This window comes from Carlito syrichta, unplaced genomic scaffold (assembly GCF_000164805.1).
Source record: "Carlito syrichta isolate Samal-C Ts95f unplaced genomic scaffold, Tarsius_syrichta-2.0.1 Scaffold315709, whole genome shotgun sequence".
Taxonomy (NCBI): Eukaryota; Metazoa; Chordata; class Mammalia; order Primates; family Tarsiidae; genus Carlito; species Carlito syrichta.
Window position 1 is genome coordinate 389,600 of NW_007259805.1, and position 15,746 is coordinate 405,345.

Below are 15,746 nucleotides of genomic sequence, written 5' to 3' on the forward strand. Positions count from 1 at the left end.
CATGAGGTCTCGCCAAGTTGCCCAGGCGGGTCTCGAACCTGCGGACTCAGGCAGTCCACTCACCTCAGCCTCCCAAAGGCGCAGGATTACAGGCTGAGCCACCGAGCCCAGCTGAAATACTTTCTTTATATTCTTATTCTATAAGCTATTTTTTCTTCTTTTTTTTTTGTATTTGTAATTAAAAAAAAAAAACTTATGTTAAAAGTGGAGACACAAGCACACGTGAGCCTAGGCCTCCTCAGGCTCAGAGTCATCCCCGTCTCTGTCCTCTGCCTCTGCACCTCGTCCCACCAGAGGGTCTTCTGGGGCAGTGACACGCATAGCACTGTCACCTCCTAGAATAACAAGTTTCTCTGGAATACGCCCTGAAGGACTTGCCTGAGGCTGTTCTGTAGTTAATTTTTTAAAACGTACATAGGATGGCCGGGCATGATGGCTCTTTTCTCTAATCCAGCACTTTGGGAGACTGAGGCAGGAGTATCACTTGAGGCCAGGAGTTCAAGACCAACTTGGGCAACATCACAAGACCTCATCTGTACAAAATTTTTTTTTAAATAGCAGGTCGTGGTGGCACACGCCTGTAGTTCCAGCTATTCCGAACTCTGAGGAGGAACGATCACCTGAGCCCAGAAGGTCGAGGCTACAGTGAGTTGTGATTGTGCCACTGCATTCCTACCTGGGCAACAGTGAGACTTCAACTCAACAACAACAACAGAAACAGAAGGAGTAAACTCTAGCAAGAGCCTGTTTCTGCAAAAAAATAAAATAAAATAAAAAACTAGCCAGGCATGGTGGCTCAAGCCTGTAGTCCCTGTTGCTCTGGAGGCTGAGGCAGGAGGATTGCTTGAGCCCAGGAGGTCGAGGCTGATGGAAGCTGTGATCGTGCCACTGCATTCTAGCCTGTGCGACACAGCAAGACCCCTTCTCTAAAAAAGTAATATAAGATAATGATAAAAAGCAGAGTAGAAAAAGGCTTCACAGACATCCTCAAGAGGTTTCCGGAATCTGCAACTTTAAGTGAAACAACTTGACAGCAAAACCAGTTTTTCCGTAGGCCAGTTGAATGACATAAATGAGCTAAGTTCCTACAGCATATTTCTGTTCCCAAAGACTTCTCAATAAAGACCAAAGCACGTCTATTAACACTGAAGGAAGGGTGAGCTCTATGTGCATCTAAGAAAGATCAATACGTACAAGCACGACAATGATTTACCCACTCCAGTGCAGGGTCGGGGGGCTCTCCTGGAATGCCAGGGCACCGGTAGGAGCCCGACCTGGACGGACATCACGCCATCGAAGGGCGACACACACATACACACACACTCAGACTGGGACCTTGAAGACAGGCCAGTGAGCTTAAAACACACCTCATTTGTGCACCTGCTGTTTCCCGAGTGACTTGGTACATCCAAGTAGAGAAAATAGGAGCAGAGGAAAAGTCAGACAAGAGGCTAGGTGGGCCCGAACGGAGTGAACCTAGGGAAATGACGGAGTGTCTTGAAGAGCTCTCGGGTGAGCCTGAATGAAGTGAACCTGTGGAAACAGTGGAGAAATGACAGGGTATCTGGGGGCATTGTGGAGAACTCTGAAAGGCAGCCAAGACCGTCTGGTAATCGTCCGTTTTGTCCACAGGCATGCGTGTAGGGAGTATCGGATTCACAAGGAGCTGGACCACCCCCGGATAGTGAAGCTGTATGATTACTTCTCACTGGACACTGACTCGTAAGTGCCGTGCTGTCTCACCTTGGTCGTGTCTACCTGCAGTATGGACTGTGCGTGGACTAGAGCTCAAGTCTGAGTCCGGGAAGTACCCTCTGAATCAGCAGCTATATTAACATGTGGGCAAAGGGCCATCTGTAAGTCCAGTTTGGGTTGCAGCGCCTCTCGCCAAGGCCTGTGCCCTCGGCCGCTGACCACGAGCGCGGATCCCCTGCAGGCCTTGGGGTCCTGTGGTGACGTCCTCCCTGTGTCTGGTGCAGCGCTGCCAGGCAACAGCTTTATTGGATTATAAACCCCACGCCATGTGAGTCACACATTGCAAGGGTACAGTGCAGTGTTTTTGGCATCTTCTCAGACGTGCGCTCCCCAGAGCCAGCATCAGAACACGGTCAGGCCTCGAAAGAAGTGCCCTGCCTCTTCCTGTCATCCCTCTTCCCTGCCCCAGCCCCGCTGTCCTGTCCCCGTAGATATCCTGTTCGGACTGTCGTGGGAGTGGGGTCAGTCGGCATGACTTCCACTGAGCATGCTGCTTTCTGGCTTTTTTCTTTGGAGTTGGAGTCTCCCTCTGTCACCCAGGCTGGAGGGCAGTGGCATGCTCACAGCCCCCTAGCATTGACTGCCGGGCTTCGGTAATCCTTCCGCCTCAGCCTTCCAAGTTTCCAGAATGACATGCACGTACTACCACACCTGGCTAATTTTTTGATATACTGTAGATACAAGGTCTCACCAAGTTGCCCAGGCTGGTCTCGAACCTCTGGGCTCAGGTAATCCTCTCACCTTGGCCTCCCAAGTGCTGGGATTACAGGCTTGAGCCACTACGCCTGGCCGAGCTTGCCGCTTTCAAGCCTCATCCTTGCAGCACCGATCAGATAACGCTTCTTCTCATGGCTGAATGCCACTGCGTTGTATGGGTGTGCTGTGTCCTGCTTGTCCGTTTGTCCTACTGGTAGTTAATAACCAGTTCACAAAATTCCTGAGACTCTTAGAAATTCCAGTCTGCTCTTAGAAGCTGGCCCAGGTTGGTACCAGCCTGCCATGGACATGCACCAGCAAGTGTAGACAGTTCAAGAGAGTTTCTGCTCGCCCTTGAGACTGATGGACACTGACAAGCCCCTTTAAGAAGTACCAGCAGTGTGACTTCATCCTGGAACAAGACAGTGGCCCCACAAAGGCAGGACTCAGGGCTGCATGTTGAGACAGGTTTCCCAGGCCCACAGGACTTTGGGATTAGAGAGGGCCTCGGGGTCTTGCCTTCTGTTTCATGGGTGGATCCCAGGGACTAGAGAAGGTAGATGATGTGTCTGAGCTCTTTGGTAATCGTGGGCACTGCCACATTCTGTCACCTGGTGCAGGTAAGCTCAGAGCCTCTGCATTACCCAGCAGTCTAGCTGGACATGTTTCAGCCTTTGGAAACGTTTCTCTGTCGGAGTCAGGACTGTGCAGAGAACACACCCCAGGTGGCCTCCAGTCCCCTCAGCCTTCCAGTTGATTCTAGGAGTTTGGTCTTTTCTACCCAGAAGCGATCTCAGGAATGGCTACACAGGAATGGTCCACCCGCATTTAAAAATGACCCCACAAGGAGACCGTCATTCCCTTTGGAACCCTGTTCTGCCTGCTCAAGGGTCTCCTCCCTTCACGGGGGACCCTCACCCGGGCATAGCATAGGTGGTTCTGCCTGGAGTGCAGCCTGGAAAAGTAACCTCACAGAGGACAGGATTGGGAAACCAAGGCAGTTCTCCACAGGGTGGCGTCAACTGAACACTAGGTAGACCCTCTGAAATTCAAGTCCAAAATCTGTTTCAAAGATAAATATAATGACATGAATTATCTGTTTTGAATTGTATACATACTTTCAACTAATGTGAGAATGAATTGATTCTCTATCATTCTTGAGTTACTTTGTTCGTTATATTGTGTATATGATGGATTTTCACCAGAAAGAAGTCAAACCATCTTTTTTAAAAGATCTTCTGGGCTGGGCTCGGAGGCTCAGCCTGTAATCCCAGCACTTTGGAAGGCCAAAGTGTGTGCATTGCCTGAGTCCAGGGGTTCGAGACCAGCCAGGGCAACTTGGCGAGACCGCATCTCTACAATAAATTAAAAAATTAGCCAGACCTGGTGGCACATGCCAAACAGGACAAACTTATGCCAGCACAGATTTTTCAGAAATGTATCCTTGACGTTTTCTATCCAAATTGCACGAGAAAGCAAATAAAGAGGTGGAATCTATACTGAGACAGGAATGATCAGTTGAGAAGTAGATTCCAGGAATCATGAGTGCATCCTTCCATGTCGTCTTTGAACAACAGATGGAACAATAAATTACATAGAAGAAAATGTGACTGCACTGTTTGCTTGAATAGAAAAACACCAGGTGGAAGACGTCCAAAAAATTCCTGTTGCACAACTTGCATCCATGAACCTACAATGCACATTGGTGACTGTTTCACATGCTACCACACATTAAGAAAATGAGTCCAGGGGTTTGAGACCAACCTGGGCAACTTGGCAAGACCTCGTCTCTACAATAAATAAAAAAATTAGCCAGACCTGGCGACCTGGTGGCACGTGCCTGTGGTTCCAGCTACTTGGAAGACTGAGGTGGAAGGATTGCCTGAGCCCAGCAGGTCAAGGCTGCAGTGGCCATGAGCGTGCCCCTGCACTCCAGCCTGGGCAACAGAGTGAGACTCTGACACAAAAAAAAAAAAAAAAAAGAGTGGAAGATAGAAAATTTTGATTTTTTTTTTTTGTCTTAAATAAGTTCCTCAATGTCCAAAATTCCATTATCAGCCAAGTATCATTACAAGAAAATAATTGGTTCCAGTGATCACATTGCTAGTAGGTGATCCACCAGACATCTCTGAGTGCAGAGGACACATATCTGTAAACTTCAGACATTTGTTCTCAAGTAGGCTGCTGGCGTGCCCTGCTGTGCTTCAAAAGAAGCGTAAGCTTGAGGAGTCTGCAAGACCGTGTGTCTGCATGGTGGTGGTGCTTCTTAAGGCCTCCGATGCCCAGTGGCCCGTGCTGCTGCCTCCTGGACCCTCAGCCCTGTTCCGCAGCGAGGTGGGACAGCCCTGATGGTTGCTCGACAGGCTCCTGTGTCTGATGAAGCGACTGGGCTCAGCCAGTGGGGACACAGAGCTGGGGGTTGCAGCTTCCCCGGGGACCCTGGGCTTGGTTGCACCATCCGCCCTCTGGCCTCAGGGCGCGATGGCTTCCTGCTGTCCATGGTCTCTGAGTGCCTCACTGGCCAGCTTTTCTTCTTCCTTCACCTGTGTGGTCAGTTCCCAGAATGAAAGCCTCGGTTTTAAATACTCAGGTGGTTATTTCCTAGCAGACTCTGACACACCCACATTGTCACAACTTAAAATGGTTCCCAAAGATGCCCCTCTCTCGGGGACACTAAGACAGCTGAGGACATACATCTTCAGGCTGTGATGCCTTAGAAGGCAGCCACGTGGCCCGCAGTGCCACAGATGGCGTGGTTGCATGTGTGGGCCTGTGTGACGTGTTCGCCTAAGTGAAACAAGAAGGCCGATCCCTGTAATGACACGCTTGTTAGAACCAGAGATCCTGCACTGGTACACACCTGTCTACACCTGTGTCAGAGAGAGTGGTCATGTAACCAGGGGATGGTGCAGACAGGCAGCTCCCAGGACCTGGCAAGCCCTAGGTTCTCCTTGCCCTCAGCAGCCAGGGTTCTCTGCAAAGCGTGGGTGCAGTGAGAATTGCAGAATGGATCACAGCCTGGCTGTCCAGACATGATGCGTGACGGGGGGGGGGGGCTGGAGTCCCTTCCTAGAAGAGCCCTGGCCCCAGCACACGCCAGCCCCTGCCCATGTCCACAGGAAGCAGCCCTGGCGAGCTGGAGCCCAAGGACTCGGTGGGGAGGGTGCGGTTCCTGGTGTGAACCACTCGGGCCAGCACTGGCATGGAACACAGAAGGGAGGGAGGGGCTTCTTCCCTTGGACGTTCACAGGGGCTGGGCCCGGCGTCTCCACTGGCTGTTGCTACTCCTTGGTGACGCACCTGTCCCTTGGTCCTCAGGTTCTGCACAGTGTTAGAATACTGTGAGGGGAATGACCTGGACTTCTACCTGAAGCAGCACAAGTTAATGTCGGAGAAAGAGGCCCGGTCCATCATCATGCAGATTGTGAACGCTTTAAAGTACTTAAATGAAATCAAACCTCCTATCATCCACTATGACCTCAAACCAGGTATGTCTGACCCTTGGGCATCTTGGTGGCTTTCAGTTTGATGAAGTGAGAGAATGTTGCAGCAGCCAGGAAGGGCCTGGTGACATCTGACATGAGGCTGCCCGGCAGGTGTGAGAAGTCCCGGCCGGCGCCCTGACCCAGGAGACGGGTTGCGAGGCGCCGGGGAAGCACTGCTCGGTCTCAGGGCCAGGGCCATTCAGGGCGTCCGCCCAGTTCAGACAGGACTGTTCTGGCAGCCACCTTTGGTCTCCTCCTGTCCCTCGCCCCACACTGCAGGGCCCTGCGTCGCAGCTTGGCAGGGGCCGCCATGGCACAGCTTGTTCCGCACCGTGCCTCCTGGCTCTCGAGGCTCCGGCAGCTTCTCGTCTTCCGGGATGGCCGTCCTCTAGTCTGGCTGGTCTGCCGCAGAGAGTGGGTGCGGGGGCCTTTCGCTGTTGCCCTCAGCTGTTTCTAGAAGCGGGCGGGCGTTCAGCCCGGATGTTGGGAGACGGTTGCCCCTGCCTTGCTTGACGCTTCCGGCAATGCGTGTGAGTCTCACTCTCGACTTTTCCTCAGTGGTCTGCTGCACCCGGGTAACTAAAAGTTCATCGGTAGTGCAGCTGCTTTTCGAAGCGGGCCCATGTGAGTGCAGCGCAGAGCTCCAAGACCTTGTCTGTCCGCTCTGACCGCCCCCAACTGCTGTCTAAACTGAGGGGTTGAGAGTCCTCAGAAAGTCCAGAGAAGCTCCTTTCACTTGGGCCAGTGGAACAAGAGATACTGCGCTTGGGCCACCAGTTTTTATTTCCAGAGCTTGTAGTGCTGGTTCTGCACATGGAGCAGAAGATTCTTGGATGTGGAAGCTTCTGGCAGACGCCGAGGGCCCTGCCCGCCCCGTGTCCAGGTCGCCTATTGGCCAGGCCGTATGGATTGCGTGAGGAGTGTGAGCTCCGCCATCCTGGCCTCGTCTGTCCCTGCTTGGATTTTTTTCTAGCCAGTAAGTGCCTGCCTGCTCATGACGGTTTTTATCTTTCAGGTAATATTCTCTTAGTAAATGGTACAGCGTGTGGAGAGATAAAAATTACAGATTTTGGTCTTTCCAAGATCATGGATGACGACAGCTACAACTCAGTGGACGGCATGGAGCTCACGTCGCAGGGTGCTGGCACTTACTGGTAGGTGTTCCCGAGGCCTGGCTGCACCAGGTGTCAGGAGCCACTCACCCCTCTGCCGGAGGCCAGAGCCAGCTGCTCCCCAACCCGTCGCAGTCAGCACTGGCCTCTGTGTTCACCTTGATTGCCTTGGTTTTTCTTTCCTTTCTTGCAAACCCTTGAGAACAAGCACCTTGGTGTGGCCTGGGGTTCGCGGCTGGTGATTCCGCCACGGAGCCGGCCCCACTGTCCATGGAGGCCAAGGCTGCTCCTGCAGTGTGTGGAGAGAGCGGCCCCGGCGCCTCCGGGCACAGTTGCAGGTCTTCTCGTGGGTGGCAGGGGAGAGGGTTCGAGAGTTGCCTGCAGGCACTGGACTCTCAAGAGCTAGGGAGCTGTGAGGCTCAGGGTGGAGACCGCAGCCTCCTGTGGCATCTGCCCAGGCACTGTCCATGGCCACTGGCCACTCCCGAGTGTCCTTGAGGTGCCACCCCTCACCACCGACTGCCCCAGCGAGCTCTGCCTGCAGCTCTGCGACGGCCTCCTGCTACCTCTTGCTTTTGTCAGTGAGAACCAGGAAGGGTGCCTGGACCGCTGCCCTGTGGGAAAAATCGCAGGCGCGACACACCCAGGCCTGGGGGTCAGGCCGCTTGTCTTTGGCAGCTGAGGCTGGAGGCAGCGCATCACCAGCACCCGGGCTCAGCCCTGCTTCCGGAGGTCCTGGAGACGGTGCCTGCTGCAAAGTCAGTTCCGAAATGAGAGCTCTGAAAGTCTAGGTTCACAACAGAAGCTGCTTTTAGTGTTTCTTCCCCCTGGTGGCCACTAAGTGACGCCCTTGCTCTTGAGAGCTGCCAGCGGTCTGCCCTCCGCTCCATGTGGTCACTGGAACTTGGATTCGAGCTTTGCATCTGATAGCTTGTTCTGTTTAAAAGGTGCGGTATTTTCACATCAAAATAGTTATCTGATTGCTACCAAGTGCTATGTTTGCTTAGCTATAAAAATCTGGTCACTGGAATTTAAATAAGAATTATGTGACATTTGGGATTTCTTCAAAGGAATCTGGGGCGGGGGCAGGGAGCAGGTTGGTGTCAAATCATCGAAGCTGGGTGGTGTCTCCTTGGGACTTCCTTCTGATGTTCTTTTACTTAGATTAGATTTGAGATTGTTTGTCATGAAGTGTATGATGAGGGGGCCTTCTGAGAAAATCCAGTCTTAGCCGTTTCTCGGAAGGTGTGTAGGGTCCCCACGTTGGTAGAAAGATGTCATGATCGACCAGGCTCAGCCTGTAATCCCAGCACTTTGGGAGGCGAGGCAAGTCAATTGCCTGAGCCTGTGGGTTCGAGACCAGCCCAGGCAACTTGGTGAGACCTCATCTATACAATAAATTAAAAAATTAGCCGGACGTGGTAGTGCGCGCCTGTAGTTCTGGCTACTTGGAAGGCTGAGGTGGAAGGCTCACCAGAGCCCAGCAGGTCAATGCTAGGGTGGCCATGAGTGTGCCACGGCACTCCAGCCTGGGCGACAAAGTGAGACTCCAATTCAAAAAACAAAGAAAGAAAGAAAGAAAGATGTCGTGATCGTCCTCAGTGTACTGTCCTCTTAGGATGACCCAGAGAGAGAGAAGCCAGGAGGATGAAACAATTCTAAGTGACCATTCCCAGTATTTGGTCGTTCCAGAATTCTTCTGCATCTAATACTTATTTTAAAGAAGTGGCCCATAGTCTGTGCTGTGTGAGGCACTTTTCTGCCTGGGGACTTTCATTGTGGTGGGATATGCCACTGTGTTTTTTTTTACCACAATTTAGTGTAGCACCACAGAACTGTTTTCACTCTCTTTCCCAAAGTCTTTGATAGGAAATTAGAATGCTTGTTATTTTCCATATTCGTTGGGTGAAGAATTAGTTTTGTTCATTTGCAGATAGAGACACTGAGACTGTGAATCTGAGCCCTAGTATGTGATTTGCTAGACTCGTGCTGTCACGTGACAGTGCCTTTTATATCCTGAAAACCTTGATAAGTCATTTCTCTGCACTTGAGTGAGTTCAACAACCCCTGTGCTCCCCACCACCACCACCACAAAATGTCATATAAATATATTTAGAATTAAGGTTATATTTGATACTTATCCAAGATCACATTTATGTTTATTGAAAAATCGAGAGCTATGAAAACTAGGGTTCATAACTATAGATAGATCTTTTCTTTTTTCTGGAGTGGCAGCATCTTGCTCTGTCACGCAGGCTGGAGTGCAGTGACATGATCACAGCTTACTGCCGCCCCAACCTGGGCTCAAGCAGTCCTTCTGCCTCAGCCTCCTCAAGTAGCTGGGAGTACAGGCATGCACCGCCATGCCCAGCTAATTATTTGTAGAGACAAGGTCTCACTATGTTGCCCAGGCTGGTCTTGAATCCCTGGACTCAGGGAATCCTCCTGCCTCTGCCTCCCAAAGTGGTGGGATTACAGGTGTGGTCTACTGCACCCTACCTATTTTTTCTTTGTTTTTGTTTCTTTGCCTTTGTTTCTCTCTTAGTGGGTTCTGTACCCATATTTCATTTGTCAATACATGTTTCTGCCAGTAGTTTTCATTGTGAAATAATAATCTAGCCAAATGTCTTTTTTTGTTGTTTTTGTTTTGCTTTGTTTTGTTTTGAGTTGGAGTCTCACTCTGTCGCCCAGACTGGAGTGCCGTGGCCACTCCCGACCACCGCAGCCTCCACCTGCTGCACTCTGGCGATCCTTCCGCCTCAGCCTTCTGCGTAGCCAGAATTACAGGCGCGTGCTACCACGTCCAGCTAATTTTTAATTTTTATTGTAGAGATGAGGTCTCACCAAGCCAAATGTCTTAATCATCCAAAGGTGTCTTATAAGAATAATAAATGAGACACATGAATATGAAACTAAACTCCTTAAAAAACAAAAGCAAGCAGATCTGAACTCAATTTGCTGGAGATGGAGACACAGAGGACGTTTCTGCCTCTCATCTCCTGTGTAAGTTTAGATTTCTGTACCAAGAGCCAGTAGGGTCCAAAATAAAGAGCTTACCACGGAATTGATTTTGCTAGCCCGAAATCTATCTGTTATCTTTAGAATTCTGCATTCCACCGGTGCCCTGGCTGAGACTCCAGACATATTCATTTAGTTTCCTAAATGCCTAGAGGTACTTGTTGTCTTCCACACCATGCAATTTGCTGGGGCTAGCTATCATCTTGTTTCCTTAGAGACCAGCAGTAGGGAGAGAAGGAATTTAGATGTGGGTTGAGTTGTTCTAACAACTGGTCTGTTTGACTTTTGCTACATGATCTGTTAGTCTTCCAGTAAGTCCCTGGTCACCCTTAAAACAGGAAGTATCTTCTACGCTGGACGCAATGGCTCATGCTTATAATCCCAGCTGCTTGGGAACTGAGGCAGGATGATCGCTTGAGCCCAGGAGTTCCCAAGCCTGGGCAACATAGCAAGATCCTCTCCCCTCAAAAAAAAAATTCCTCTGATAATTTGAACTTTAATGTCATTCTTTATTGTATATTGGAGTTATTTCCAGTCCAGATTTCCAAACGAGGCCACCAGAAGGAAGGGTAACCTCATTCCTCAGAGATCTGTGCTGGATTCAAATCCATGTGGACTTCTAAGACATTGATTACATATTTATTTCTGCCTACTTAGGCAACATGAAAGAACTGACACCATTTCTACTTGTATGCCAGCATTTGCTGGTGAAGCCGTTGTGGAAGAGGTGCACTTCTCCTGTGCCCCCAAGCCCCCTTTAAAAGCTTGTTGGGTGACACTTACATGAGGCACAGCCTGGAACGGAGGCTGGCATGAAGGAGGCAGGACTAGTGAGAGTCACTGCCCAGGAAGCTGAGGCACACCTTGGAGGACACCTGCCTCCCTGAGGTGGAGTCTTTGCATGGACTTCCCATGCAGGTCTGAGCTGACTGCTAAAATGCAGGTGCTCTGTTGAGCCTTTGTCTTCCAAGCCTGTCCTGCATGGTCACCTGCCTCTCTTGTCCCAGGTATTTACCACCAGAGTGTTTCGTGGTTGGGAAGGAGCCACCAAAGATCTCAAATAAAGTCGACGTCTGGTCGGTGGGCGTGATCTTCTACCAGTGTCTCTACGGAAGGAAGGTGAGGCTGGAACTGAGGGCAGCCCGGCTCCTCCCGGCAGGCCTGTGGCCACAGTGCTGTGCGGGGGGTTAGTCTGGGGAGGCAGTCGAGGACTCGCAGCCTGGGGCGCGCCAGCCGTGTGCACAGCGGGCTCGCCCAGCGCTCAGCGCATCCCGCTGGGCTCCAAGTGCTTCTCGGGGGTCCAGACAGGCTTCGGTTCTGATGATGTGAAGCAGGCAGTCCTCCCCAGGGACTGAAGCTCACACATCCCAGACACTGCCTCCCGCCACCCATGGGTGGCGCCACTGCTCGGGAAAGCACGCCATCTCCGTGCCAGGAGATGGCGTCAGGACACTTGATCAGGGTGGCGTGCCGGGTGGACAGGTCACAGCCCAGGGCAGAGTGCCCTGACGAGCGGCCGTGGTGGCACTTCCCTGGGAACACGACTTCCAGTTGGGCGAGTTCCCACACGGCTGCCGGCCTGCCTGCGTGTCCCGTGTCCCCAGCGGGCCTGTCACCTCCAGGCTGGAGCATTGTGCTGCCCTCCTGAGGTCAGGCTCCCGTGCAGGTGACAGCGGTCCCTCCCCTCCCCGTGGCCCCCGGTCTTCGCTCTAGACAGGGAGATGCCTCAGGACCGATGGGCCTCTGGCGATGTGGACTTGCTGCTGACAGTGCTGGTCAAGGTCCTCTAGAAGGGTCTGTGGGGTCTCGGGGAGCACCGCAGAGTGGGCCAAGAGCCGGCAGTCTAGCAGGAGATGGCCACTCCTCCACCTGTGTCGGTCTGGTCTCAGGGCGGCCGGGGGCCCAAAGCGCATCCCCCGGGCCCACGCCTCTCCTGGAGGCCGCGCCGACTCCTGCTCCTCCTCGCTGTGAGCCAGGCTCGGCAGTGTTAGGCTGGGGAACTGGAGCTGGGCCGGGCACAGGCATGTGAGCTCCAGGTGCTCTTGGGTCTGGACTCAAGAACACAGGCCAGAGCCCGAGTGTGGGGAAGGGTGTCCTGCACGTCCACCCCTGCGCCCCCATCTACAGCCGCACTGCGGTCCCAGAGCTGACGGGGAGGAAGCGCAGGGCCATCTCACCTCTTGTGTTCTTGTGCGCCAGCCTTTCGGCCACAACCAATCCCAGCAAGACATTCTGCAGGAGAACACGATTCTGAAAGCTACTGAGGTGCAGTTCCCGCCAAAGCCGGTGGCCACGCCTGAAGCCAAGGTAGGCGCTGCGCCCTGGCTGCGGAGCCCCGCGGCTTCCTGGGCCTGGAGTAGTCATGGGTGGAGGATTCAGTGGGACAGCCGGCCTGTCCGGACGCCTCCCCGTCCCGGAGCAGCAGCCTGAGACCGTGTGCCCAGGCATGCGGGCTCCTGACTGTCGCGGAGAGGCTGAGAGGCTGGTGTGCTGGGCTGTGGAGCCTTGGGCTGATCAGGCTGTTGCCTGTGCCCTCAGCACCGGTGTCACTCTGGCAGGCGGACGGAACCCTCCCAGCCTGCTTTTGCTCGTCCTAAAACAAAGACCCAAGCCCCTTCCTTGAAAGGCGGTAGTCGTCAGGTGTGGTGGTGTGCGCCCCTAGCTCCAGCGACCTGGGAGGGCAAGGCGGGAGCATCCCTTGAGCCCAAGAGTTCAAGTTCTGCCTCGCCAACCTAGTGAGACCTCGTCTCATCAGAAGAAACACGGCGGCTGTGGGTTCCAGGTGGCCTGGCAGTGCCTAGCCCTTGGCAGCTTCCGTGGCAGCCCTGGCGCCCACACCACGGCCCACTGGAGCCGCCACCGGGGACTCGAATGGGTTGCCTGATTGAGGTTCGTCTCTCCTCACCTGTCAGGTCTTTTGAGATGGTGTCTTTATATGACATTTGTCAAATTTTAGGCCAGACTCAGTGGCTCATGCCTGTCATCCCAGCACTTTGGGAGGCAGAGGCGGGAGGCTCGCTCGAACCCAGGAGTTCGAGACCAGCCTGGGCTACATAGAGCGACCTCATCTCTACAAACAAGCAAAAAAAATCAGCCAGGCGTGGTGGTGCACACCTGTAGTCCCAGCTACTCAGGAGGCTGAGGCAGGAGGGTTGCCTGAGCCCAAGAGGTCGAGGCTGCAGTGAACTGTGACTGTACCACTGCACTCCAGCCGGGGCAGCAGTGTGAGATCCCAACTCAAAAAACGAAGAAACTGGTGCTCTTCAATAAATAGGAGAACAAACGTTCCCTACATTTCAGAGACTGTGAGGTGGACTTGCCGGAAAGTTCTCGCCAGTCTTCCTGCAGACTGTCCCGGCCTCAGCACACACCCTGAGACATGCTGAGGGCCTGGGGCACGCCAGACTCTGCTGTCAGCGGGGGCAGCAGAGCACACAGTTCGTGCCCTGCCCTTGAGGAAGCTGAAGTAAGCGCGGGTACAGCTCAGGTAGCCACAGCTGCCGGGAGGACGGTCAGGCAGACTGGGGGCGCCGGCCTCTCCCGTGTGTGTGGGTGCGGGGGCCCCGAACAGGGCGGAGCACGTACAGATGTGGAGGAGCCCAGCAGTCGCCTGAGCAGGTGGGGCCTCGGCAGGGGCAGCCAGAGGGCGAGCAGCTGCGGGCTCCGTGAGGGCTGTGGGGAGACCCCGCCAGCTAGCTCAGTGGGGCAAGACTCGGCATAAACCGGCAGCCAGCCCCAGGCAGCCAGCGTCCTTCCAGCTCCACATCCTTCCCCAGGAAGGGCTTTGCTGCCGTCATTCAAGAACCAGGGTCTTGCTGAGTTGCCCGGGCTGGTCTCGAGCTCCTGGCCTCGAGCGATCCAGGCAGCCAGCGTCCTTCCGGCTCCACATCCTTCCCCAGGAAGGGCTTTGCTGCTGTCATTCAAGAACCAGGGTCTTGCTGAGTTGCCCGGGCTGGTCTCGAGCTCCTGGCCTCGAGCGATCCTCCCACCTCCTGAGTAGCTGGAATCACAGGCATGCGCCACCACGCTCAGCTTGAACAGCTCATTTGTCTTTATTTTATTTTTTAGAGACAGAGTCTTTCACTGATGTCCAGGCCGGAGTCCAGGGTCACTGTCAAAGCTCACTGCAGCCTCGACCTCCTGGGCTCAAGCAACCCTCCTGCCTCAGCCTCCCAAGTAGCTGGGACCCCAGGCCTGAGCCACCGGGCCTGGCAAAAGGCTCGTTTTTAAGGGCCAAAGATCATTGTGTTCATTTCTGTGAATTTGTTTTTAATCTTCCACATGCTTTAGCCAAGCCAATGTATCAAGATCCTGCAGTGTCATTATACTGCCATGTTTTGCCACCTTAACATGGGGTCAAGAAGACAGAAAACCCACCACCTAGTTCATGTTTTCAGCTTCTAATAGATTTTGCCTTGTGGAGCAGTTGTAGGTTGCCAGCAAAACGGCACAGAAAGTGCAAGTTTCCATGTGCCCCTGCCCTGCCCCCACAGCTCCCAGCAACCCCCCAGAGGCCACATTTACTGGTCCACAGGCCTCCTGCCGCTGACATGTCCCTGTCTCCTGAGTGTGAAATGCCGGCTTTTTGTGGGGGTGATGCGGCAGGTTTCCGAAAACCGATTCATCGATTAAAATGTGTGTGTTGCAGCTTTGGTTACAGAGAACTGTCCAGCTAGGACGGGAGCAGGAGGCAGGAGGCAGACAGTCTCTGGAAGGGCCTGCGGGTTCCGAGCTGCCGAGGCTGGCACCGTGTAGCCTCCCTGCCTCCTGCAGAGGATGCCCAGCCCTGGCAGTGGGTGGAAGGCCCACGCTGTGCCTGGTGCAGAGCGCTCAGGCCTGGGCGACTTGTTCAGACCCCCTGCCCCTAGGGCTTTACCTGGTCAGCCGCTGTGGCCTCTTGGGAGAAATGGGGCCTTGGGAGGTCGTGTCACAGCACTGTCTGCGAGCCACGGCAGCCGCCTCTCAGACACCAGGCTTGCGCTTCCCGAGACGCTCCCCAGGCCGTGCACTAGAAGCGAGGCCCAGAGGCCCACGGCCCCGCTCGAGCCACCAGGCGGTCTGGCCCTCTGCGGGTCCTGGGGCTCTGCGGAAGGCGCAGCCTGGGGCCGCCTGCGCCTGGGGCTGGCCGGGCCCTCCGTCCGGGAAGGGCCGGGGCACAGGCGCTGCTGCGGGCCTCCCCGGCCGCCTGGGTCTCGGCGTTCCTCCCTGGGGAGACCGGGCTTGGGCCGGGCTCCCTCGGGGCGCCGGGGCCGCGCCACCCTCACGGCTGTCCTCCGCAGGCATTCATCCGGCGGTGCCTGGCCTACCGGAAGGAGGACCGCATCGACGTGCAGCAGCTGGCCTGCGACCCCTACCTGCTGCCGCACATCCGCAAGTCGGTGTCCACGAGCAGCCCGGCCGGAGCGGCCATCGCGTCCACCTCAGGGGCGTCCAACAACAGCTCCTCGAATTGAGGCCGCCGGGCCGCAGACTGTCAGGCACACAGTGGACAGAGGGCTTCGCGCTGGCACGTGCGGGGCCAGGCGACCCGGCCCTGCCCCTGGTGCTTTCCTCCCCGCTTTCCATCCATCGAGCATGGCGGCAGCGACTCTCGGAGGGGCCTGGGGCCGGCTCGGCCCCGCAGGGAGGCCGCCCACGGCTGCAGCGGCGACAGCACGACATGGCTGCTCTGAGCGAGGGA

General features: G+C 54.5%; 1 protein-coding gene across 1 annotated transcript in view; it reads left to right on the top strand.

The window, feature by feature from the left end:
• The window catches only part of TLK2 (tousled like kinase 2), an 83,920-nt gene extending 68,401 nt beyond the window's left edge, over nt 1-15,519 (top strand). The window contains exons 16-21 of the mRNA XM_008073173.2: nt 1,633-1,722; nt 5,770-5,939; nt 6,952-7,090; nt 11,074-11,185; nt 12,266-12,373; nt 15,346-15,519. Coding sequence (XP_008071364.1) covers nt 1,633-1,722; nt 5,770-5,939; nt 6,952-7,090; nt 11,074-11,185; nt 12,266-12,373; nt 15,346-15,519 — 793 coding nt within the window. The remainder of the gene's footprint in view (nt 1-1,632; nt 1,723-5,769; nt 5,940-6,951; nt 7,091-11,073; nt 11,186-12,265; nt 12,374-15,345) is intronic.
• The last annotated feature ends 227 nt before the right edge of the window (nt 15,520-15,746 follow it).